Genomic DNA, 24,985 nt, shown 5'->3' with positions numbered 1-24,985 from the left:
TAAGACACCTCTGACATTGTCTGTGGTTCAGAAGTGACTTAACAAGAGGAATACGACAACTGTAGCCAAATTCCTTGACACGTCTGTGTGTGGTGGTTCTTGATGCCTTGACCCCAGCCTCAGTCCATTCCTTGTGAAGTTCACCCAAATTCTTGAATCGATTTTGCTTGACAATCATAAGGCTGCGGTTCTCTCGGTTGGTTGTGCATCTTTTTCTTCCACACTTTTTCCTTCCACTCAACTTTCTGTTAACATGCTTGGATACAGCACTCTGTGAACAGCCAGCTTCTTTGGCAATGAATGTTTGTGGCTTACCCTCCTTGTGAAGGGTGTCACTGATTGTCTTCTGGACAACTGTCAGATCAGCAGTCTTCCCCATGATTGTGTAGCCTAGTGAACCAAACTGAGAGACCATTTTGAAGGCTCAGGAAACCTTTGCAGGTGTTTTGAGTTGATTAGCTGATTGGCATGTCACCATATTCTAATTTTTTGAGATAGTGAATTGGTGGGTTTTTGTTAAATGTGAGCCAAAATCATTACAATTAAAAGAACCAAAGACTTAAACTACTTCAGTCTGTGAGCATTGAATTTATTTAATACACGAGTTTCACAATTTGAGTTGAATTACTGAAATAAATGAACTTTTCCACGACATTCTAATTTATTGAGATGCACCTGTATATATATATATATATATATATATATATATATATATATATATATATATATATATATATATATATATATATATATACACATACATACACACACTCACCGGCCACTTTATAAGGAACACCTGTACATCTACTTATTCATGCGATTATCTAATCAGCCAATCGTGTGGCAACAGTTAAATGTATAAAATCATGCAGATATGGGTCAGGAGCTTCAGTTAATGTTCAAATCAACCATCAGAATGGGGAAAAAATGTGATCTCAGTGATTTAGACCGTGGCATGATTGTTGGTGCCAGACGTCTGAGTATTTCTGTAACTGCTGATTTCCTGGGATTTTCATGTGCAACAGACTTTAGAGTGTATAGGGAATGGTGCGAAAAACAAAAAACAACCATTGAGTGGCAGTTCTGTGGACTAAAATGCCTGGTTGATGAGAGGGGTCAATGGAGAATGGCCAGACTGTTCAAGCTGACAGAAAGGCTACGTTAACTCATACCAAGATAACCCCTCTGTACAACTGTAGTGAGCAGAATAGCATCTCATAATGCAGGTCTTCTACTGCTGTAGCCCATCCGCCTCAATGTTCAACGTGTTCTGTATTCAGAAATGCTTTTCTGCAAAGCACTGTTGTAACGCGTGTTTATTTGGGTTACTGTCACCTTCCTGTCAACTTCGACCAGTCTGGCCATTCTCCTCTGACCTCTGTCATTAAGAAGCCGTTTTTGCCCACAGCACTGCCACTCACTGGATGTTTTTGTTTTTTGCAGCATTCTATTTACAATAGAGACTGTTTTGTGTGTAAATCCCTGGAGATCAGGAGTTACAGAAATACCCAAACCAGCCCATCTGGCACCAACAATCATTCCACGGTCGAAATCACTGAGATCACATTTGTTCCTCATTCTGATGGTTGATGTGAACATTAACTGAAGCTCCTGACCCTTATCTGAATAATTTTATACATTACATTGCTGCCACACGATTGGCTGATTAGATGAATAACACATGAATAATGAATAAGTAGATGTACAGGTGTACCTAATAAAGTGGCCAGTGAGTGAGTGTGTGTGTGTGTATATATATATATATATATAAATATACAAATGAAATTTGACTCTAAATATACTTCTTAGAACAGAAGAAAAAATATATATGTTACAATATAATGCTTTATTAATATTTTCCAAACAAAGCCTTCCACATTATAAATACAGAAATGCACTAAAATATCACCAATTCAAGAAACATTAAACGTGGGAGTTGACTAATTGAAAGAACTAGTCCCCACATAGGTTGTATATGTACCTGTACCTTACATAAGCTGAATAATACTTTATTTTGGTCACAGTTTCTGTCTGGGCTTGTTTAATAACATTAAGAGCTCCTTTCCCTATCACTTTATCACTGATACTGAATCACTGCTGTGTGTGTTGTGCTGTGTGTCAGTGTAATGACTCCGGATGGACACATCGCAAAGGTTCTGCCCTTCCAACAAGTGTTTATGCTGGCTTGTGCTGAATTAATGGTAAATGCGTTAATTGCGGTTAAGAAAAATGTACTTTTACAGCTTTAATATTGTAATGGGGTAAAAGGGAAAGGAAGAGGCAAGAACTGGCTTGACAATATAAATAATAATTTAATGATTAACTTAAAGCAAAAGACATACAACTCCGGCCCTTCTTGGACCTGGGAGGGAGACAAGGGGAGGGAAAAACAACAACAACAAAAAAAAGAGGGAAAGGCCAACACGGAGCAGTAGTGGGAGAGAGAGAAGAAAGAAAAAAAACGTACTCGCCGGTTCTCTGATATGCCATAGCCTGGTCCTCGGTCACTCCTCCACCCTCTAGTGGATGACAGCCACTTCTCCCCAGGTGGACCGGAGGCAGTCCTCTGGCCCCTGGCAGACGGAACGCCCCACCGCATTTTGGTGGATGGTAGGGGTCTCCTCCGCCCCTGGCAGCGGCTCTCCCACTCCAGGTGGTCGGAAGTGAGCCCCCCCCCCGCTCGCAGACGGCGGTCTTATCTTTGACCCCGCTGCATTTTAGTGGCTGGTAGGGGTCTCCTCCACTCCTGGCAGCAGCCTGACTGCCCTCGTGGTCGGCGGTCGCTCCTCTGCTTTCAGGCGGCCGGGCTCCTCAGTCCCCCATCAGATGGCCACGGCTGCTCCTTTGGGGTGGATGGCAGTGGCGAGGACTCTACTACGGCGCATCCGTCCTCCTTCCCGCGTTTTGGCACCAATGTAACGGGGTAAAAGGGAAAGGAAGAGGCGAGAACTGGCTTGAAAATATAAATAATCATTTAATGATTAACTTAAAGCAAAAGACATATAACACAAACGCATACAGGGCAGCTGCCTGTAGCTCTCTCCGGCCGCCTTTATCCCTCACGTGGGCTTGATTAGCCTCATCACGGCCCGACCCCGCCCTCCTCCTTGCCACAAATATATATACAGTATATAAACTATATATATGCTCTGAAATGGTATAAAAGTGTGATTTTTTTTTTAAACAGAAAAACCATCAAGTAAAATACAGTAAAAATGAAGCTAAAAAATAATCACGGAATGTTTAACACACTGTTTTCACTAAATGAACACATCAAAGAATTATATATATTATTTATTTTATATGCACCAATATAAAACAAATGCAATAATCAACAGCAATATTTACCAACAATTATTTTTCTAAAACATTTTAAAGCATGTAAAATGCCACGCAGAGACGTCTGTGAATATTTTTAAGAGATGACACAAACATATCTTAGTATTTTTGCAACTGAAGTTTAAAACAGAGGCTCTTTTCAAACATGGCCAAATGTATGGCTAAATAAAAAGCCTATTAAAATCATCACAATTTTCCCAATGTTTCTTTATATGGCCAGTGAAATCATTAACAATATATAGTTACAGATTACACATCAAAGGCAGGAGAAAAACATGATTTAACATTTGGAGCTGGTCTGTGTTATCACTTATGATACAGCCCTTTGGAAGAAAGCAGATTCTAGATCAGCGGTTCAGTTCAAAGAGAGTAACAAGTCACAGTTAGCACAAGCATCAGCCATCTTGTCTTTCCCCGAAGCATGCGCTAATGCATCTCACTGACGCAGCAGCTACATAAATAACGAAAAAAAAAAAAAAGCATGACAAGATAAAAGATGAAAGTGGTAAGACCAAAAAAAAAAAAAAAAAAAAAAAAAAAAACAGGACAAAGGAGGGGAGAGGCCCATTCTCTCTCATTTTATTCTGAGCGGAATGAGGGAGCGCGTGATGGCAGAGTGAAGAAAGTGACAAAGAGATAAAAGTGGAGGGTAAGAATATGGAATCAGACGAGTCACTGCGGAAATGCTGATGGGATGATGGTGAGGAGGAGCGATGGATGGAGACAGGGAGCCAGGGATGGGGGGAGGAGAGGAGAGTGGAAGGAGAAGAAGAGGGGGATGATTAGATGCTGTCATCCTGTAGACAGACTTAGAGCCCTGGGGTCCATTGGAAACATGGGAGGTGGAGGAGCTTTCTTAAACAAGGAAGTAACAAACTGCTGAGGCGATCATGTGTGTGTGTGCATGCATCTTTAAGCCTGCACTTCATCAGTTTGCCACAGGCAATAGAATTGTTACACTGGCTTCAGTCATTTCCTGTTCATCAAATCAGTCCAGGAACCCAATTTTCCCGACTCGCCTCTCTTGCCACCGCTGGCTTCCTGTACCATCTTTGTCAGCATAGCCAGAGATGTAGCATGACTGCATGAAATATAGCCCACATTTTTAAAGAATGAGTGTAACTTATAGGGAAGCCACTGCACATTTTGCAATACCATGACCCAAAGACTCTGGCAGAGCAAGCGTGCTGGGAGCGTTTGATTGGCTGTGGATGTTGCTATCCCAGCCATGATTGGATGATTCCGAAATCATGCTGCTCAAAGCAGAACCCTTTGAACTGTGAGACAGCAGCTGAATACACAGGTTTCCGTGCACAACAGAAACAACTGTGCATGTATGAAGCCTATATACTCTAACCCACACATAAATCCTCACGCAATAATGATTTTACACATCTAATAGTGTGTTCCTGTAGCTCAATAGAAAGCATGATGCTAGCAATGCCAAGGTCATTGGTTTGATTCCCAGAATGCACATACTGTTAAAATGTATTGCTTGAATGCACTGTAAGTAGCTCTGGATAAAATAATATAAATTCCACACTCGTTATTTCTGTGTGTTGACTGGAAAAGCATGGCGTGAGCATGGCAGTGTCATGGGTTCGATTCCCAGTGAACATATGTACTGATAAAACGTATACCTAGAATGCCATGCAAGTCGCTTTGGATAAAAGCATCTACCAAATGCATAAATGTAAATTAGTGAGTGTAAAAAGCCTATTCTTCAAAGTACTCTAATGACACACACAGATTCAGTTTGAGCATTTGGGTACAGACAAATGGAGTGTGCGTTAAGCATGCATGGATGAACAGCCTACAGAGACGTTCCTGATTCTCTGCATCCAATCATGGCACAGTGGCCTGCGTTAAAAAACACAATCTGAGGCTCCTGTCACGCACATGGGACGTGCTCTTCATCATGCTTCTCTACCCAAACTCCTGCAGGGCCATGATACATGGCTGAAAGATGCCAAATGAGACACGAGAACAAGAGTTTTGGTTTATTGAATGCTGCTCACTAGGCCGTTAGTGAACAGGTGGCATTTTCAGGGCATGTGTGTCAGGATTTAAATTAGAACTGAGCTCATATCAAGTTCCGTACATACAGAAGACATGTTCACCCATGGCTGCGTACTGACTGTGTGAATTCGTTAGGAATGGATTAGGATAACAGGCTAGTCAATCAGTGAGATTGTTTAGCTTTAATATATTTTATTTATTTATTTTTATCGGCAGTGGTTTAAAGGTAATGAAATTAGAGACAGGACATCTTGAGAAGGTTTTCGCATGAGAAGTAGCATGATGTTAGCATGCTAAAACCTGTCACTGAATCTAACTCAACCATGCTGGTGAAACAGCTTTAAAGGGGTCATGACATATGGAATCAAATTTTCCTTGATCTTTTGACATATAGGAGGTCATTCTACTATAAAAACATACTGTAAGTTTAAAAACTCAAAACTTCCTCCTCAATAGAAAAAGAGCATTTATTTAAAACAAGTTGCAAAAATGACTCCTTTGGAATTTGTGGATTTTGTGACATCACAAGGACCAATACGTCAGCAAAAGACTGCCTCTACAGCAAGACTTCAACGACCACTTTTACAATGTTTCACCCTTGGCCCCACCCACTGGCACTCAATAAGACAGGTGAAGAGGAGAGAGATGGGCCTCATCTGTCATGGGAGATTTATCTACACCAAAGGGGACTTACATAGGACACCTTCCTAAATGTTTTCTACATAAACATGAATTAGACGAACTGCTTTGACCATTATCATGCATATCACACCACTTTCAAAAGATGCAATGTCAAGTTAAAAAGAGACCCCCATTCTGTGTCTTGCTCTTTTGAGTATAAACGCATCCTGGACGTTTTTTGCACCCATCTGCACTAACATGAACTAGATGGATGTCTTTGATTGTTTTGATCCATTTCTGGCAATGTGCGCTGTGTTTTAAGATTGGTACAAGTGTACATTTTTATAACGCGTCTGTCTGGTCCATTCCACTTCTGCTTTCGGCCCATATCAGCGTGGATTGCTTGTGAACCAGTCACACTATGATTCAAGCTTTGCAAAGGAACTGTTATTGAGGGATGGGGAAGTAAAAAAACACTATTGGAACTGACTGCAAAACAGTAAGTAACCAATTCCATTCATGAATGTTTCAAATGTCATGACAGTTTGATAGTTTATTCTACTGTTATGCTTGAGTGAACAGTTTAATATATTCGGATGCAATGTGTTGGGTGTACGTTATGTTTAAACCCTGAAATTTAGTTTTATTATGTTGTGGAGTTTGTTCATTTTCTGCTGTTTGAGTTTCAAATATACAATATGGCTGTATCTGAGCGGCTGCACGACGTTATTCAGTCATAACAGTGGGTGTTTATCAGTGCTTGAAGTGGACAGGTACTCACCGGTATGCAGTACTTGCACTTCTCTGATTTAGTCAACAGGGGCCGGCTGCACCAGCTATACCTAAATTAAAACTTAGCCTAGTTGTGGCGTAAATGGGCACTAAGTCACAATTTACACACTACTAAATATTTGAGCGTTGCACCATTAAACTTAGGTAGGACGTAACTCTACGTATAAACTCAATATTTACGGAAGCCTCCGACCAGGAGTAACGGATGGAATAAAAAAGCAGACTGATATTTTATGACATCAATGAGCTCATGTTTTGCGTGACAGGCATCAATCACTTCGACATACAGTATGATGTTGACATGTACACTCATTTACATTTACAAGAGAGAAGAAAAACGTACTTTTAAGCAGCTCTTCAGCATGAAACCGTTCTATCGGTGCAGTTTCCAGGGTGTGTCACCCGTAACAAGTTCAAATTGAAGTTCACGGCTTTTTAACACTTCTGTGTACAAATTTGAAGGCTGTTTATTAGATCAATACAGGTAAACGTTATATTATGCACCTATGCATTACTTTACGGAGAGCTTATGACCTACTAGTTAATTCTTGCCTTAAGAACAGGTGGTGCAACCAAATTAAGCACTGACTTAGTTACAAACTAACTAGTAGTTACTAAGCCCTTAGTGTGAACTTCACGTCCTAACTTACGTGAGAACTTATGCACAGCTGGTGCAACACTACCCAGAGTACCGGCAATTTTTCTTGCATACCACCACTTCTCAGAGTCTCCTGGTACGATGTGATTTCATTATTTAATGAAATAAAGTGGATGATTTGATGTGGCCCGCCAATTTATCTCTGATGGATTTTGATAAAATTGTGTCACAGTCTCAACATCCGATGGCTCTCTGCGCATAACTCAGAGGTGAGTTTAACAACACTCAGCGGCACGTGCAAAAGCATCAGCGGTCATCAGAAACAATCCATGTTCTAGATCCGGACCGCCAGTGTTTAAGCTTGTCTGGGCTTAGTTGAGTTACACTGCTCTTTAATAAATGAACCAGCAACTTTTAGGTGAGCACATTGTATTGCGTCTTATTCAATCAAATGTTGGCCTACTCATGCAAATTGCTTAGCAGGTGCAGTCAAAACTACGGTGGGCGTGAAGTGAAACTACAGACTTAAAAAATACTTCACAGCTGTTATAGAAGTGATGTCAGCTCATATGCACAACCACTTTCCACAAAAGATAAATCGATGATGAAAACCCAACCTTTAAAGAAAATACACAAAGTTTGCTTTTATTCTCCATTCTTAAATGTGTTAAATGGGTGTTTCTCATCTGTTTAGGGCCAGTCGTGCTCATTAAAAGTGATAACGTGAAGAGTCTTTAAAACTGCATACATGCAAATATCCTGATTGTGTTTGGTTCTATAATCAGACGTGTGTCAGAGTTCTCAATCCCAAACATCATCAAATCAGTTTGTTCTCCGTTTACCAATGATTATCTGCACAAATATCTGTCTCCTGCACAAATAAGTGCAGAACAAAGAAAGGCTAATTTTCCCTTCATGAATGGGAGGATAATAGAGATGAAAGGAAGAACAGGCATTGCATTCTTTCATTATTTTATCTAAAAAGACATTATTTTATCTAAAAAGTTCTACGTTAGAATGCCATTGTTTTCTTATGTGGGTTAATATTGTCAAAGATATACAGACTTTAGCAGATCTAAATGTTTTTCCTCTGTTTTTATAAACAATAATCCTACATTGTGTTAATTTTTTCCGTAATTAACATTTTATATTGATTTGAAGATATATAACAAAGAAAAACACAACATATATACATTGAATCAATATTTATATTTAACCCCCAACATTACTCTTCCCCCTCCCCAATCACCAACCCCACCCTGACCCCCAACGAACACCCCTGTGGTCACATGTAAGAATAATTAAAAAATAATAATAATAAAAATAAAAATATATATATAATAATCATAGATAATTAAAACTATCTTTCTCTCTCCACAGCCCCTCCCTGAGAGTCCCCCCAAAATGCTAAATAATTGCCCCATTTTCTATCAAACAAATCCCAAAACCCCAGCCTTCTACTTAACACCTCCTCGAAAGCTGCCACCCTCCCCATCTCCACACACCACTAATCACACTGGTCAGAATGCAATTTTTATGTGTTTATCATATTGATGACCGCCCCATACCCCAAAATACAGAGTCTGGGGCAAAATGAAATTTGAGTGCCCAAAACATCACAAATAAAACTCTGAACCTTCAACCAAAATTCTTGGATCTTAACAAACCACCAAAAAACATAGGTTTTGTCTCCATCTTCTGATTGGCATTGCCAGCAGGTGAGTGTGTCTTTAAGACCAAGCCTAGACTAGAGGGGGTCCAATAGAATCTACTGTATGTAAATCTTGAATTGCATAAGGTGCACCCTTGCATCTCTAGATACAGACTTGATGTTTTTTAGAATCCTAGCCCACACTCCCTTCTCCAATACCAAGTTTAAATCTTTCTCCCATAATCTCTTGACAGAATTTAAAGCTCCGTCCCCCAGACTCTGATTAGCAGGGTGTAATACACTGATGCCTCATGACCATTTCCAAAAGCAGTAATCACCTCTCCCAGAGTATCTGCTGCTTTAGGGGGGTGTAAACTACTCCCAAAAACAGTACAGAGCAGGTGGCGCAGCTGTAAATACCTGAAGAACTGAGATCTGGGAATCCCAAATCTCAACACTCCGCTCTCATATAGGTCACTGAGTGTAGTAACCCCACTCACAATCCACTCTGACCAGCAGAAAGGGGACTTATCAATACATAATTTTGGATTCAGCCATATGCTCAAGGCAACATTTAAATAAATGTCAGAATTAAACACTCTGAACACTTTTGTTCATACCGAGTTCAAATGCGAGATAACGGGGTGTAACTTCTCCGATTAGTTTGATAGAAAGGCTTTGTAATGGCGAAATAGGGGCAAGAACTTCCTGTTCAATACAAAACCAGGTAGGGGCTCTCTCAGGTGGAAGCGACCAATGAGCCAAATGTCTGAGACCGAATGCATAATAATAAAACAAAATCTTGGGTAGGCCTAGCCCACCTTTATCAATCGGCCTATGTAACTTATTGAAATGTAATCTGGGATGCTTGCCATTCCAAATGAAGGACTTCGCTATGCTATCAAATTGCTTGAAATAAGAGAGGGGGACATCTACAGGGAGAGACTGTAACAGGTAGTTAAATTTTGGAATACAATTAATTTTAATTACATTAACCTTCCCAATCATAGATAAATGCAATGAAGCCCACCTGCCCACATCGCTCGAAAACCTTTTTATTAAGGGGTCAAAATTAACTCTAACTAAATCAGACAAATTTGCTGGGAATAAAATGCCCAAATACATAATGCCCTGTTTGGGCCACTGGAAAGCGCTGTTACCGGACAGTACACTGTCAGAGCCAAAGCTTTGGATTTAGACCAATTGACTCTGTATCCTGAGCAATTAGAAAAGGAATGAATTATTCTGTTGAGGCAAGGCATAGATCTAATGGGGTTTGTTTGCTTGTTTGTTTGTTTGTTGGTTTGTTTGTTTTTAACGCCATGCCAGCTTCTATGGCTATTTCCATGGTGAGAAATGTGTAAGGAATTCTATAAAAGGTTATTAAAATCTATTTTTCTTAAAAACTCTAAAATTGCGTTCAGTTTGACTTTGTTAAAAATTTCTTCCAGAGTGCTGCCTGAAGAAAAAGGTTTCTAATGGGTTTAAGACCAGTACAGTCTAATAAAACATGTTTCAGGGATAATGGATTCTGGCAGAAGGTACATGTTGGTGAATCTTCTGATCTATTGGGGTCGGAGACGAATAATAAAATATCATCAGCGTAAAGCAAAAGCTTATGCACCATACCTCCTGCCACCACCCCTGGAAAATCTTCTTCCCTTCTTATCGTGGCTGCTAATGGTTCCAGGGCAAGGCAGAACAATAATGGGGAAAGAGGGCAACCCTGCCGAGTGCCCCTATCCAGAGTAAAATAATCTGAAATTAATCCATTTGTTTGTACCGCCGCTACCGTGTGTCTATAAAGTAACTTAATCCATCCAATAAAAATATTCCCGAACCTGTATATTTCCAAGATCTTAAAAAGATAATCCCATTCTACCATATCAAATGCCTTTTCAGCATCAAGTGAGATGGCCGTCACCAGAGTCTGATCATTCGCCACTGACCACATAATATTGATGAAACGCCTAATGTTATCAGAAGAGCTGCGGTCCCGAATAAACCCCACCTGATCTATATGTTTAAGAGATGTCATAACTATACTTAATTAGTTAGCCAGAATTTTTGACAATATTTTTACGTCTAGCTGGATCAGGAAAATTGGACGGTAACTCTTACACTTGCTTGGATCTTTGTCTTTTTTAAGAATCAGACTGATCCGGGCATGTGTCATGGTTGGCGGAAGCTTTCCATTCTTTAGTGATTCCGTATAAACTTCTAACAAAAGTGGAGCCAGTTCTGTAGCATAAGATCTAAAAAATTCAGTGGCAAAGCCATCTGGACCCGGAGTCTTGCCTGTAGGCAAGGCCTTAATTACCTCGCCAAGCTCCTCCAAGGTTATCTCAGAATCAAGAAAATGTTTTTGCTCATTTGCCAATTTAGGGAGTTCTAATGGTTCCACAAAGTTTCTAATGTCTTCATCAGTAGACGAAGACATGGGACTATAGAGATCAAGACAGAATTCTTTAGAAGCATTATTAATATCAATGGCTAAGGTAAATATTTCACCACAAGCTAATTTCACTGTGGGAATGGTCGAAAAAGACTCTCTCTGCTTTAAATATCTAGCCAAAAGCTTTCCTGCTTTGTCCCCCGACTCAAAATATGACTGTCATGCCATAAATTGCCAAAACTCCACCTTCCGCGACAAAATAGTATTATATCTGTATTTCAATCGGGTCAATTCTCTGAGGCCATTAGACGAAATTCGGTGCTTCAGCTCTGCCTCAGCACTTTTAATATTCCCTTCCAACTCCACAAGTTCTCGTGCTTTGGATTTTTTGATGAATGAGGCATACAGTATGATCCGACCCCTAATAACCACCTTAAGTGCTTCCCAAGCCATGCCCACCAAGGATACTGAGGACCAGTTGGTCTCCATATAGACATTGATTTCAGCCTTTAGAATTTGTTGGAATTCAGGATTTTGCAAAAGGGATACATTAAAGCACCAACTATATGATTTCTTTTTCTCCGTATGAGGCAACACCTCTAAACTCACCAGGGATGTGATCTGAGACTAAATTTTTTCCAATTGAACAATCAACAACAGATGAAATGAGGGACTTAGATATAAAAAAAATCTATTTTAGAATAAATCTTATGGACTGATGAAAAAAATGTATAGTCCCTACCGGATGGGTGCAAAAGTCTCCAAATATCTGTAAGACCAAGGTTTTTACACATCCTGTGAAGCGTCACTGTTGCTTAAGGGGGCTTACACACTTTTGCTTCACTATGATCAAGGACTGAGTTCATCAAAAGATTAAAGTCTCCTCCCAATATTATATCATGAGGGGTGCCAGCGGCTTGCAACATGCCTTCAAGATCTATAAAAAAGCCCTGATCATCAGCGTTAGGTGCGTAAATATTAGCCAGAATTAACCTTTGCCCCCGAATTTCTGCTAAAACAATAATGACTCTTCCTAATTTATCTTTAATCTGTTTGAGACATTTGAATTGTAGATGCTTACTTATCAGTGTAATGGCTCCCCTGCTCTTACTTGAGCCAGCACTAAAGAAAACATGTCCACTATAAAAATATATCTTCCCAAATTTTTCAGCTTCCTGCGGGGAAAGATGTGTTTCTTGAAGAAACACTATATCATATTTCTTACGTTTAAGAAGAGAAATAACCTTCTTTCTTTTTATAGGGTGCCCCAACCCATTCACATTCCACATGGAGAGAGACAATCCACTCATATTAACATTTGACATTTTGACATATTAGAAAAAATAGATTGTGTGTCAATAATAAAATTATAATGACCACATTCCAACATTAGTGCAACAATCAAACCCCGAACTTCCCCCCGAAACAAACAAACAGAAAAAAGAAAAACGTGCGAATTAACCCCGCACACAACATCACCAACTGACCTAATCACTCCAATGTCCTGCAAGAAATATTCCACAAAACAAACTCCAGCCATTAGGAGGATTTTAATAATAAAATCATAAAAAAAGAAAAGAAAAGAGTATGTCCTTTAATGATTTGGCGACTCAATATTGGTCACTTGCTCAGTCGTACAAGGTAATCCTAATTTCACAGCACCACAATGGAAAAAGAAACAGTAACTGTGTCAAAGATCACGGATCAGTATGGAACGGCACAGTTCAGCAACAGTAACCATTTGGCCTGATGGTGGAAAAGCACCTAATGTGTCCAATGCGAACGCCCCCCAAGGAAAATATTTGATCGGGGTCTGGTGGACATCCCCCCAAACCAGCCTATGTACACAGGCCTCCTAAGACAAATTAGTCTTTCAGACAACCCACTGTCTAGTTGCTTTTGAAAATATGTTGTTTTTCGTGTAGGTACAGGAAAACAGAGCAAGGTAGATGTTTCATGATATTTGAAGGAAATTTCCGACAACTAACCCTGGCTCTTATGAGTAATTTTCTGCTCTTTGCTTTCTGGGGCATTCTGGCTGACATGGAATGGTGTTCTGTGCGACTTTTTAAAGTTCAAACGACACCTTCAGAACATGATGTGAATTAGGGAGTCGGCACAGAACTGAACACATACAGTACTCACCTCAGCTCAAACTGATGATTTGACATCTAAATGATTAGATGTTGAGAACCACTCTGCAACCCCTAAAACCTAGTTGTAGCTGCTTTCTCACAAATGGTTCAATAGCCCCTTTCCCACCTGGAGTTCTGGCTCTCCCCAAGAGGGAATTTCTGGAAGGACAACTTTTTAGAGGAACTACATTCCTGAAGAGAATTTTCCCTCTTGTATTCACACTTACAAAATACCCCTGTGATGACGTAATGTACCGTCGACCATTTTCCTTCTGACGTTGTTTGCAGGTGCGATACACACCCATGGAGGACACCAGGATCGGAGATACGCTTTTGTTAGGGCTGTTTTACACAAACTGTGTCTGCAGGTTATAATGGGCTTGTGAGCCACATGGTGCTGCATTCCTGAAGCCACAGTGAGAGGAGAGATGAGCCGCTGGGCCTATTTTAACAGTGCTCAGCAGAAGACAAGAGAAAATGCTCTACAAACCTATTTATCAACAAAATCTTTTACAATAAATGCTTTTATGACTTAACATAAAATATTCTAACTGAACTACTAACCTATTGACATAAAAATTATTTGATGCAAGCTAACCACGCAGTAACAGGCACGCAACACTTTTATCATGTAAATTAGATTTTATGAAGGTTAAGATAATATTATTTCACAATTACCCACTCTCGATAAACATATTATTATTTATGTCGTTATCACAGGAAAAACTCAATGTAGTCATACAGAAATCACTTTATTTTCTGTCTAGTGCTCACAGAGATGCGAAGAAAACACAGCAGCGCTGCTCACCCCCCGCACGCACATAGTATGTGAAATAGGCGATCCTCTTTGGATACTTTGTTGCTTTCATGTTATTTTTGTTAAGGGAACTGGAAAATTAGCGCAATCCTCTGAGTAGCAGGCTAGCAGCTACAAGTTTGTTTACTCGTGTCGGCTGCTGATTCTTCGTGTTTCTGATTATGTTGTGCATCATACATGTTTAACCAATCACAGGCTGCATCCCACAGTTCCTTTTCTCCCAAAAAGTACCTACCCCAGAGTAGGAGTTAACAAAGTTCCTCTAAATGGTTAAAAGGAGCTAAAGTTCCTCATGTGCAAAAGCGACAAGTAGTTCCTCAAAAAGTACCTAAAACGGGCCTTAGTTCCTGCAGTGGGAAAGGACCTAATGTAAACATTGTTCTTAATAAAGACTGACTGAACACATTATTAGGAACACTATGGTCCAAATAAAGTGCCGGACGTGGTCTTCTGCTGTTATAGCCCATCCGCCTCAAGGTTCGACGTGTTGTGCTTTATGTGATGCTATTCTGCTCACTAAAATTGTTCAGAGTGGTTATCTGAGTTACTGTAGCCTTTCTGTCAGCACAAACCAGTCTGGCAATTTTCCATTGACCTCTCTCATCAACAAGGCGTTTCCATCCACAGAACTGCCACTCATTAGATGTTTTTTTATTTTTGGCACCATTCGGAGTAAACTCTAGAGACTGTTGTGCATGAAAATCCCAGGAGATCAGCAGTTACAGAAATATTCAAACAAACCTGCCTGGCACCAATCACTGAGATCAATTTTTTTCCCCATTCTGATGGTTGGTGTGAACATTAACTGAAGCTCTGCATGATTTTATGCGTTGCAATGCTGCCACACGATTGTCTAATTAGATAATCGCATGAATAAGTAGGTGTACAAGTGTTACTATAAAGTGCTCAGTGAGTGTATATAGACATTACTTCTTGGATTAAATAATGCACACAAGAAAGTTATTACAGTATTGGACTGAATGAACCACAGACGTCACACAAATTATTCAGGCACAGACTGTAGTCCCACACTCCAACTACTGAAGGAGAGCTGAAGTGCATGTGTGCTGCAGGTCCTCAGGGTCATGCTTTATAAATGTTTCAGAGGAGTGTCTCTTCCTCTTTTCTCTCTATGTTTCACGGTGACTGAACACAGAGATGCCAAACAGCAGCTTCATGCTGCAGCCATAGTTACATTAGAGAGAGAAAAAGAGAGAAAGATGGATGGATAAGATGGATGAGATGGAAAATAAGCCTGTATATTTGTGTATTTAGAATCAAATGCACACTTAGTAAATTCATTGTTATGCAATTCTTTTCTTCTTCTTTTTTTGTCCAATCTTAAGTGCTGGATCACAGAAAAACAGCAAGGCTAATTTATTCTCAAATGAGGACCTAAAGGACAACACATACTTAAAATATCAGCTGTGTGTTCTATATTGGATTTGTTTCTAGTAGAATGGAGGAATAGGTGATGCTTGTACTTATGCACACATACACACAGTGTCTCTTTTCCTCTCATGGTTGAATCTCAAACACATTTACATAGACTGTCTGAGGCTGTTCAAATTCCCGTGAGATCATCCTGCCCCTCCAGCACACAAACACAGGTCAGTGTGAACACACAAATTTTAAACTCATGAGGCTATTTGCTTTTGGACCACTGAACCTTGCACCCATGGGGTCTTTCTATGCACATCTGTGTAGGTATGTGGGTGTAGAGATGGGGGGATAGGTGTGTTGGGCTACCTTGAATGGGGTCATGGCTTTCCCAGAAGACTTTCAGAAGTTTCTCTAAGCTGACATTTTTTGGACAGAACACCACTCGCACTACTTCTGTGTGTCCGGTTAAAGCTGGAGAAAATTATGGACAAAGGAATAAAATCATGCACAAACAGGCTGGGTGATATATTGTATATTCACAATCACAATATATTTGTGATGATATTGCTGCCAATAAAACATTAAGCACTACAAATGTAATTCTTTATTTTGTCCCTTTAGCTTGTTTTTACTGGATTTTAGTTCTCACACTAAATATTTTAAATTACTGTTTGGTTACCATTTCAGAGCAAATACATAAATATCTAGATATATAAAATATTGTTAAAAGGCTGAAATGTAATATGATATAAACATAGTATAATGCAACATAACTTTTATCTATTTCACCTAGCCATATGTATAAACATATGCAAAAGGTAATATCCACATACATATGTGTGTTGGTGTTTCGATAAAGATGATGATGATGGTGATGATGATGATGATAAACCATGATCAGACTGCATAACCCTCAAGCCATTTAAAGAGGCTCTATTATGCTTTTTGGGATTTTACCTTTCCTTTAGTGTGTAACATAGCTCTTTTTGCATGTAAAAGGTCTGCAAATTTACAAAGCACAAAGTCCATGCAAAAGGGAGTTATTCTCTCCCACAGACAACACTGCTCAAGAACTACAAGAAACGGCTGGTCTGTAGTCCAGCCATTTCTTTGTAAATTATCTACATCACTATGTAACACATTTGCATAATACCTAAGCCTAAGGGCTACTTTGGCCCGCCCTCAAACGTAGTTATAGCTGAGGCCAGGATGAGTTGGGTTAGTGTTGTCGCCATGTCGAGAAGACGCAGTTTTCTTCACAGCGAAAGCAAAACCTCTTTATTTGGACTTCCAAAGGCAGACGAATTGAATTATCAGTGGTTAAAATGTATTTTTACCACTATTCCTCAGCTGTACAACCACAACCATTTCCGGATTTTCAAGACGGTTACTCCTGAAAGATGGTGCAGTTCCCACTTTGTTGGGACAATCTGGTGCTTCAGGATCACAACCTGTGAGTATGCTTGTGGATTTATCTGCTACCGAGAGTTCAAATGCAGAGTTTTGTGTTGTAACTATGGTGTACACCCAGTGCACAGCTGTAGGCCTCTGCTAACCTGCTTGCAAACTTGCTAACCTGCTTGCAAACCTGCTTTCAAACACAACAATTGTGTAGAATTATGCAGATGGTTTGTCATTCTTACTATCATGAATAGTGTTCAAGTGTGGAGATTGATTCATTTTTACAAATGGTAATTTTATGTCTGCAATCCACAGTAGTGCTCGGCTAACTTGCTATGCAACTTTATTGTTTTAGTAAGGGCTTACTATTCAGCTGTGTGCCGGCTTTTACCTAAAACTGTGTAACAAAATGGTCGATCTCAAGAGTCTTATATAATTACAAGCTGTAATATTACAGCCGCTATCCATGGTAGTCCACGGCAAACTTGCTCACTAACTCTCTAATATATCTGGTAATGTCCAACCGGGAGTAAGCCTCTGTTCTCCATTCATATCTCTGACGACAAAAGCTAACTTAGATTCACTACGTGTCTTCAGGGTTGGGGAGTAACGGAATACATGTAATGGGATTACGTATTTAAAATACAAGTACAAGTAACTGTATTCCACTACAGTTACAATTTAAATCATTGGTAATTAGAATACAGTTACATTTAAAAAGTATTTTGAATACTGAAGAGATTATTTTGCATTTTATTGTCATTTGTTTCATTTAATATTAGTCCTTTCAGATGGAAAACATTTATACATATAAATTATGTGATCCAAAGTGCATTTGAACAGCGGTGAAACGCTTTCTTATGATGTGTTACATTCATACACGCAGACAGAGAAGTAAGTTTGTAGTTTGGAGCAGAAGAAATATAAATAAATGGAAATAAACCTTGTGTAAATTGTCAACTTTACACTAAGCTAAAATGCTATTTCTAGCCATTTTACATGCACATGTTACCAGAAAATTCACGTTGGATCATAATTTCTTTTTTTCTAGTAAGACCTTTGTTCCCTATCTGTCACTCTCTTGAAGTTGTGTCGATGTAGTGACACAAGGGGTCACTCTTGGGAGCCCGAGACACCTCTGGTCTTTGATAAAAGGGCAATGAAAATTGGTGAGTGGTATTTGCATGCCACTCCCCCGGACATACGGGTATAAAAGGAGCTGGTATGCAACCACTCATTCAGATTTTCTCTTCAGAGCCGAACGGTCATGCTCACTGAGCTGAATTCCCACGACTGTTCATTCACCTCTGCTGGATCTGACGGCGCATTTCAGCGGCTTCTCCCCCCTCTGCACTGGTGCAATGCAGAGAATGCCCCTGGGCGCTTCGGCAGAAATAAGAGTATATTTCTCTAAAAGAGTGGCACACATGGAACGTCTTTTTAAAGACGCGTCTTTTTAAAGATGCCTTTCCGATTGCGTGTTATTCCTGGTTGCACTCGTTATCTCTCACCTTCTGATGGTCACGATCACTGTCTTTCGTGTCTGGGCACTGCTCTCGCGGAGATAGCGTTCATGGATGGTCATGTTCTCATTGCGAGGACATGTCCATGGCAATGATGCGGTCGTGGCTCACCTTCGTAAGAAAGCAAGCCACCCCAGAGGCTCCCCGCCTCGGTCATTTTACCCACGGGTATGAGGCCAGCGCGGCTAGCACTGGGGGCGATTTGGGGACCCCAATGGGACCGCCTCTGCCGGGTATCCCCCCGCGGACCTCCCATTCCCCAACACGCTCGTCTTGCCCCGATCGGGCTTCCGGACGAGTTCGCCGGCTCGTCTCATGGCGAGTTCAACCTCTTATTCGGAGCCTGCGAAAGTGATGAGCTCTCAAGCGCAGCATCGGAGAGCGGGCTCATCTAGTCGGACGTGGAAGCCTCAGCTGGGCTTCTCCCTTCGGGGACAATTGCCCAGTCACAGGCTGACGTGGAGAAGACGACATGCTTTCCTGGGCAGCCGCGAGCGTTGGCTAGAGTGGAACCCTCCGCTCTTCCCTGAACCCTCGTGGCTCGATGATTGGTTCCTGGGCTCGCGGCGCCGCTCAAAGCCACGCCCCGCCCCTGTTCCTTTCTTCCCGGAAGTGCATGAAGAGCTGACAAGGTCGTGGGAGGCACTTTTTACTGCCCGGTCCCGATCTTTTCAGCTTCCCCGCCCATACTACCCTCGATGGTGGGGCGGCCAAGGGCTATTCGGCAATCCCCCGGTGGATAAAGGCACTCGCGGTGCACCTATGCCCACAGAGCACCGCCACCTGGCGCGGGTGCCCAAAGCCCCCGTCCAAGGCCTGTAGGTTTACGTCATCTCTGAGGGAATGACACATTGTGTCCCGCCTGCCACAACACTGAACTACCCACTGAAATGGCCGGGCCTTATATCGGCTCCTCAGCATAAAACCTGAATGAGTGGTTGCATACCAGCTCCTTTTATACCCGTATGTCCGGGGGAGTGGCATGCAAATACCACTCGCCAATTTTCATTGGCCTTTTATCAAAGACCAGAGGTGTCTCGGGATCCCAAGAGTGACCCCTGGTGTCACTACATCGACACAACGTCTCGTTCCCTCCATCAGGGAATGGAGGTTACACAAGTAACCATGACGATATTAGTGAAAAAATCATACTCTTGATAATAATTTTTGTATTTTTTCCTGTAAAAATATCTAAAAATCCTTCAAACAAGATCAATTTGATTCATCTTGTTTTAGAAACAACACTGCATAAGATATTTAGGTTTTTCAGAGAATGTATTTTTAACATGTGTATTTTGTCTTACTGTACTGACAGAGTTTTTATAGTCAAAACAAGTGAAAAAATCGACCAGTGCTGAAGAAGTAATCCAAAGTATTTAGAATACGTTACTGACCTTGAGTAATCTAACGGAATACGTTACAAATTACATTTTACAGCATGTATTCTTTAATCTGAAGTGGAATACATTTAAAAAGTAACCCTCCCAACCCTGCATGTCTTTTACTTGAAGCTTTGTTAGGTTCACAATAATCAACAGTGTACTTTTAAGAAAGCTGCTAAATTAAAACTTAACACTGTGAAACGTCCTGCTCAAGTCGTGCTTGCGAAGGTGGTTCGGTTCGATTAGTTTGTTCTTCCAAACTTTCATTATTTCATTCATTATCAGACTCGGGCTAGAGCTGGTATGGCAAAAACTGACGCCACTGTTACTATAGTTACAGTAGTGTTTACAGCTGCTCAGGAAGCCCCTGAAACTCGGTTATGGTAAGGGGCGTTGCATTTCCGACATGCGCTCTACGCTGTAGACCAATCACAACAGACTAGGCCAGCTGACCAATCAGAGCAGACTGGGCTTTTCGGAAAGGGGGGCTTTAAAGAGACAGGGCATTTAACAGGGCATTTAAAGAATCAGAGCATTTCGGCCAGAGTATGAAGAGCAGGGAAAGGAAATGTATAGTATGAGAAAAAAATTTGTTTTTTGAACAATAAAGCATATAAACCTATTCTAGTAGACCCCCAAAATAAAATTATGAACCTGTAAATTAACATAATATGGGCTCTTTAATTTCCCCCTCTCTCCACTCCAGCTTGTTTTCCAGAAGGTACCTTGATGAAACCCTTTGGTACCCATACTGATAGCACTAAAACTGCATAAGTACAGTGTTCTTATTGGCCTCTTTAAAGATGAAGCAAGGTGTATTTTTTTTGTTGTAGAACTCCTCCGTCCTCTATTGGTCAAACAAACAGATAGTCTGGCCCCAAAATTACAGCACTGGTTGAGCCAGTATTGGGCTAGTTGGAATGCTCCAACAAACAATTTTCTAATAGCGTCACAGAGCCACAGTGTTTACACTTTTCAGGGAAATCAACCTACGGATGTCTTACAGCTGCCTCTGCATATTAAATTGGGATAGGAGAAAGCATTTTAACGTTGAAAAAATTACACACTTCACTTTTAACCTCCTTAGATCCAGTGTCTACATGTGTGGACGTTTTGGCTTCGCTATAGGCTATGCGTAATTTAATTTCATTTAAACTGACTGATCTCAGTTCAGGAGTCTCTAGTCTGTCATTAAAGAGTCATGTGACAAAACAACATAACCCCAATCTCAACTGAGTTTGTCTTTGGAGAAACGGCAACAAAACTACATCTGGTAAGAAACCTCACAAATTTTTTACATTAAAACCTGCTTCAGTCAAAAGAGTAGAGTCTAGTTTCATTCGAAATGCCATTTAAAAAATTTCATTGATTTATCACAAAATGGCACGCTGTTAAACACAATGACCACTTACGTGTACTATAGGCTAATTTTCCTTAAAATATCCTTTATTCACTGTGCATTATCACACTGAGAATCAATGGATGCATCCAGAAGCTGGAAAATGTTGCTTTCAGAGGCTGTTTATGGAGTAAGGATGAAAATAAGGTGCATTTCAAACTGTTCTGAGACCAGTGCAGACAGACAGCACACTGGAGGTCATTCCCAAATTAGGGAGCAAGGGAGCATCCTGTAGTTTTCCTATGGAGCCAAGTGCATTTACTCTTAACATCCAGTCAAAAGTTCAGTTCCAGGCTGCAGACGATGTTTGGACCACTCAACTTGTTTGGCAGACATGGGACAATGGTAATCAGTACTTAGATTTAGAATTTTTCATGCAAAATTTTATTTTAACATGGTTTGCAGTGATTAGATGATGCTGGCCACAACTTTGAATCATAATTATTTATGCTCATTTCCGATGTCTCAAAAACATGAATAACCAACACTCCTGGAAACATAAACAATTTGATAAAAAAAATAAAAAAAATAAAAAAATAAAAAAAACATTTTCACAACTTAGTCCTTAGCCCTGCTGTCCAACATGCAAATATATATATATATATATATATATACAGGTGCATCTCAATAAATTAGAATGTCGTGGAAAAGTTCATTTATTTCAGTAATTCAACTCAGATTGTGAAACTCGTGTATTAAATAAATTCAATGCACACAGACTGAAGTAGTTTAAGTCTTTGGTTCTTTTAATTGTGATGACTTTGGCTCACATTTAACAAAAACCCACCAATTCACTATCTCAAAAAATTAGAATACATCATAAGACCAATAAAAAAAAACATTTTTAGTGAAATGTTGGCCTTCTGGAAAGTATGTTCATTTACTGTATATGTACTCAATACTCGGTAGGGGCACCTTTTGCTTTAATTACTGCCTCAATTTGGCGTGGCATGGAGGTGATCAGTTTGTGGCACTGCTGAGGTGGTATGGAAGCCCAGGTTTCTTTGACAGTGGCCTTCAGCTCATTTGCATTTTTTGGTCTCTTGTTTCTCATTTTCCTCTTGACAATACCCCATAGATTCTCTATGGGGTTCAGGTCTGGTGAGTTTGCTGGCCAGTCAAGCACACCATGGTCATTTAACCAACTTTTGGTGCTTTTGGCAGTGTGGGCATGTGCCAAATCCTGCTGGAAAATGAAATCAGCATCTTTAAAAAGCTGGTCAGCAGAAGGAAGCATGAAGTGCTCCAAAATTTCTTGGTAAACAAGTGCAGTGACTTTGGTTTTCAAAAAACACAATGGACCAACACCAGCAGATGACATTGCACCCCAAATCATCACAGACTGTGGAAACTTAACACTGGACTTCAAGCAACTTGGGCTATGAGCTTCTCCACCCTTCCTCCAGACTCTAGGACCTTGGTTTCCAAATGAAATACAAAACTTGCTCTCATCTGAAAAGAGGACTTTGGACCACTGGGCAACAGTCCAGTTCTTCTTCTCCTTAGCCCAGGTAAGACGCCTCTGACGTTGTCTGTGGTTCAGGAGTGGCTTAACAAGAGGAATACGACAACTGTAGCCATATTCCTTGACACATCTGTGTGTGGTGGCTCTTGATGCCTTGACCCCAGCCTCAGTCCATTCCTTGTGAAGTTCACCCAAATTATTGAATCGATTTTGCTTGACAATCCTCATAAGGCTGCGGTTCTCTCGGTTGGTTGTGCATCTTTTTCTTCCACACTTTTTCCTTCCACTCAACTTTCTGTTAACATGCTTGGATACAGCACTCTGTGAACAGCCAGCTTCTTTGGCAATGAATGTTTGTGGCTTACCCTCCTTGTGAAGGGTGTCACTGATTGTCTTCTGGACAACTGTCAGATCAGCAGTCTTCCCCATGATTGTGTAGCCTAGTGAACCAAACTGAGAGACCATTTTGAAGGCTCAGGAAACCTTTGCAGGTGTTTTGAGTTGATTAGCTGATTGGCATGTCACCATATTCTAATTTTTTGAGACAGTGAATTGGTGGGTTTTTGTTAAATGTGAGCCAAAATCATCACAATTAAAAGAACCAAAGACTTAAACTACTTCAGTCTGTGTGCATTGAATTTATTTAATACACGAGTTTCACAATTTGAGTTGAATTACTGAAATAAATGAACTTTTCCACGACATTCTAATTTATTGAGATGCACCTGTATATATATATACTGTATATATATATATTTGTATGTTTCTTAGGGGCTCCTGGTTACAAATCAAAAAGGGGAATGAAAAATGCACACAGTAGACACGCTCGGGTCTCAGGAGGTTACGGTTTTGTTTTAAAGGTGCACTCAGTCATTTTTTCGATGCAGCTACATTCAAACAAAATAGTTTTCAGTTACTGATTGAAAACTGCAATTGTAGAAATTCACTGTTTACAGTCAGCCATGATACATTTAATCCATGAATTAGAGTGTTGAATAACAGGGCAAGCAATTAGTGCTTAATGAGGAGACCCTCTCCATGTAGAATAAAACTACTTTTATAAGATTACAGAGATGACTGGAGTCTCCATCTCATATGAGTCCTCATAATTTTATACAGATGTTTTAAAATGACTAAAATTATACTTTAGGAGTAAAAAAAAAAAAAAAAAAAAAAATATGAAGAAAAAATTACTGAGTGCACCTTAAAGGAAGGTTCCAGGCTCAAAAGAAGTTATGCTATATTGACAGCCTCTGTGACATGCTGTGGATTACCACAGAACTCATTTTGACTCGTCTCTCAGTTTGTAAAAACAAATAAAAAAATATTTACGATCATGCACTTACAATGGAAGTCTTTAGACAAGAATTTAAGAATTTGCATTTGAATTTTGAATCATTCAATGAGAATTTAAACAAAACCAAGATTTCCTCTATCAATGCTGTCTAAAAATGTGATTCATTCTTTAGTTTATGCAAGTGTCTACATACAATTTGGCATCTTGAACATGTTTGATGATGTAATCGAATACTTTCTATTGGTGGGGTTTCCCTGATTTATAAAGCTCTTCACACACTATTACTGAAGGTTTGAGTAGTGACAAAACAGCTGGAGTCAGAATTTTGTAGGCAGCTGACAAACGGGGTAGCAGGAACTTATAAAGCCCTTGGATGACTGATAAAATGGCATGAGCAAATGAAAAACATGGAGAAAATAATTCACATTTCTCTTTCTCAGTAAAATTATTAGATTATACAGAGACCTATATTATTGAAAACCTCTTTAGATATTTGTTGAAAATTGTATGCGTTTATGCGTTGCGCAACTCAGTCTACATTTAAACCCAGACGGCCAACACAGTTCTCCAAACCAGTGGTCACCTCCACACTCCGCACTTATATGTACCAGTGTGTTTGTATGTGTGGTGGGCCAATTGTCTTCTTACTGGGACCAGTTCAGAAACTGCAACATCACAGCTGCATCCCTCCCTCCCTCCATCTCATCTCTTCTGAACTGTCTGGCTACAAGTAGGTCACACAGAGGTAGGGGGAGGGGCTGCGGATCT

The 24,985-nt window shown here is 40.2% G+C and overlaps 1 protein-coding gene across 1 annotated transcript in view; it reads right to left on the bottom strand.

The window, feature by feature from the left end:
- The window catches only part of LOC127455114 (mitochondrial peptide methionine sulfoxide reductase-like), a 97,832-nt gene that overhangs the window by 18,986 nt on the left and 53,861 nt on the right, over positions 1–24,985 (bottom strand). The window contains exon 4 of the mRNA XM_051722716.1: positions 16,117–16,221. Coding sequence (XP_051578676.1) covers positions 16,117–16,221 — 105 coding nt within the window. The remainder of the gene's footprint in view (positions 1–16,116; positions 16,222–24,985) is intronic.

The sequence above is a fragment of the Myxocyprinus asiaticus genome, chromosome 17 (assembly GCF_019703515.2).
Source record: "Myxocyprinus asiaticus isolate MX2 ecotype Aquarium Trade chromosome 17, UBuf_Myxa_2, whole genome shotgun sequence".
Classification (NCBI taxonomy): Eukaryota; Metazoa; Chordata; class Actinopteri; order Cypriniformes; family Catostomidae; genus Myxocyprinus; species Myxocyprinus asiaticus.
Note: the sequence above shows the minus strand (reverse complement) of the source record. Positions and strands in the feature narration are given on the sequence as shown.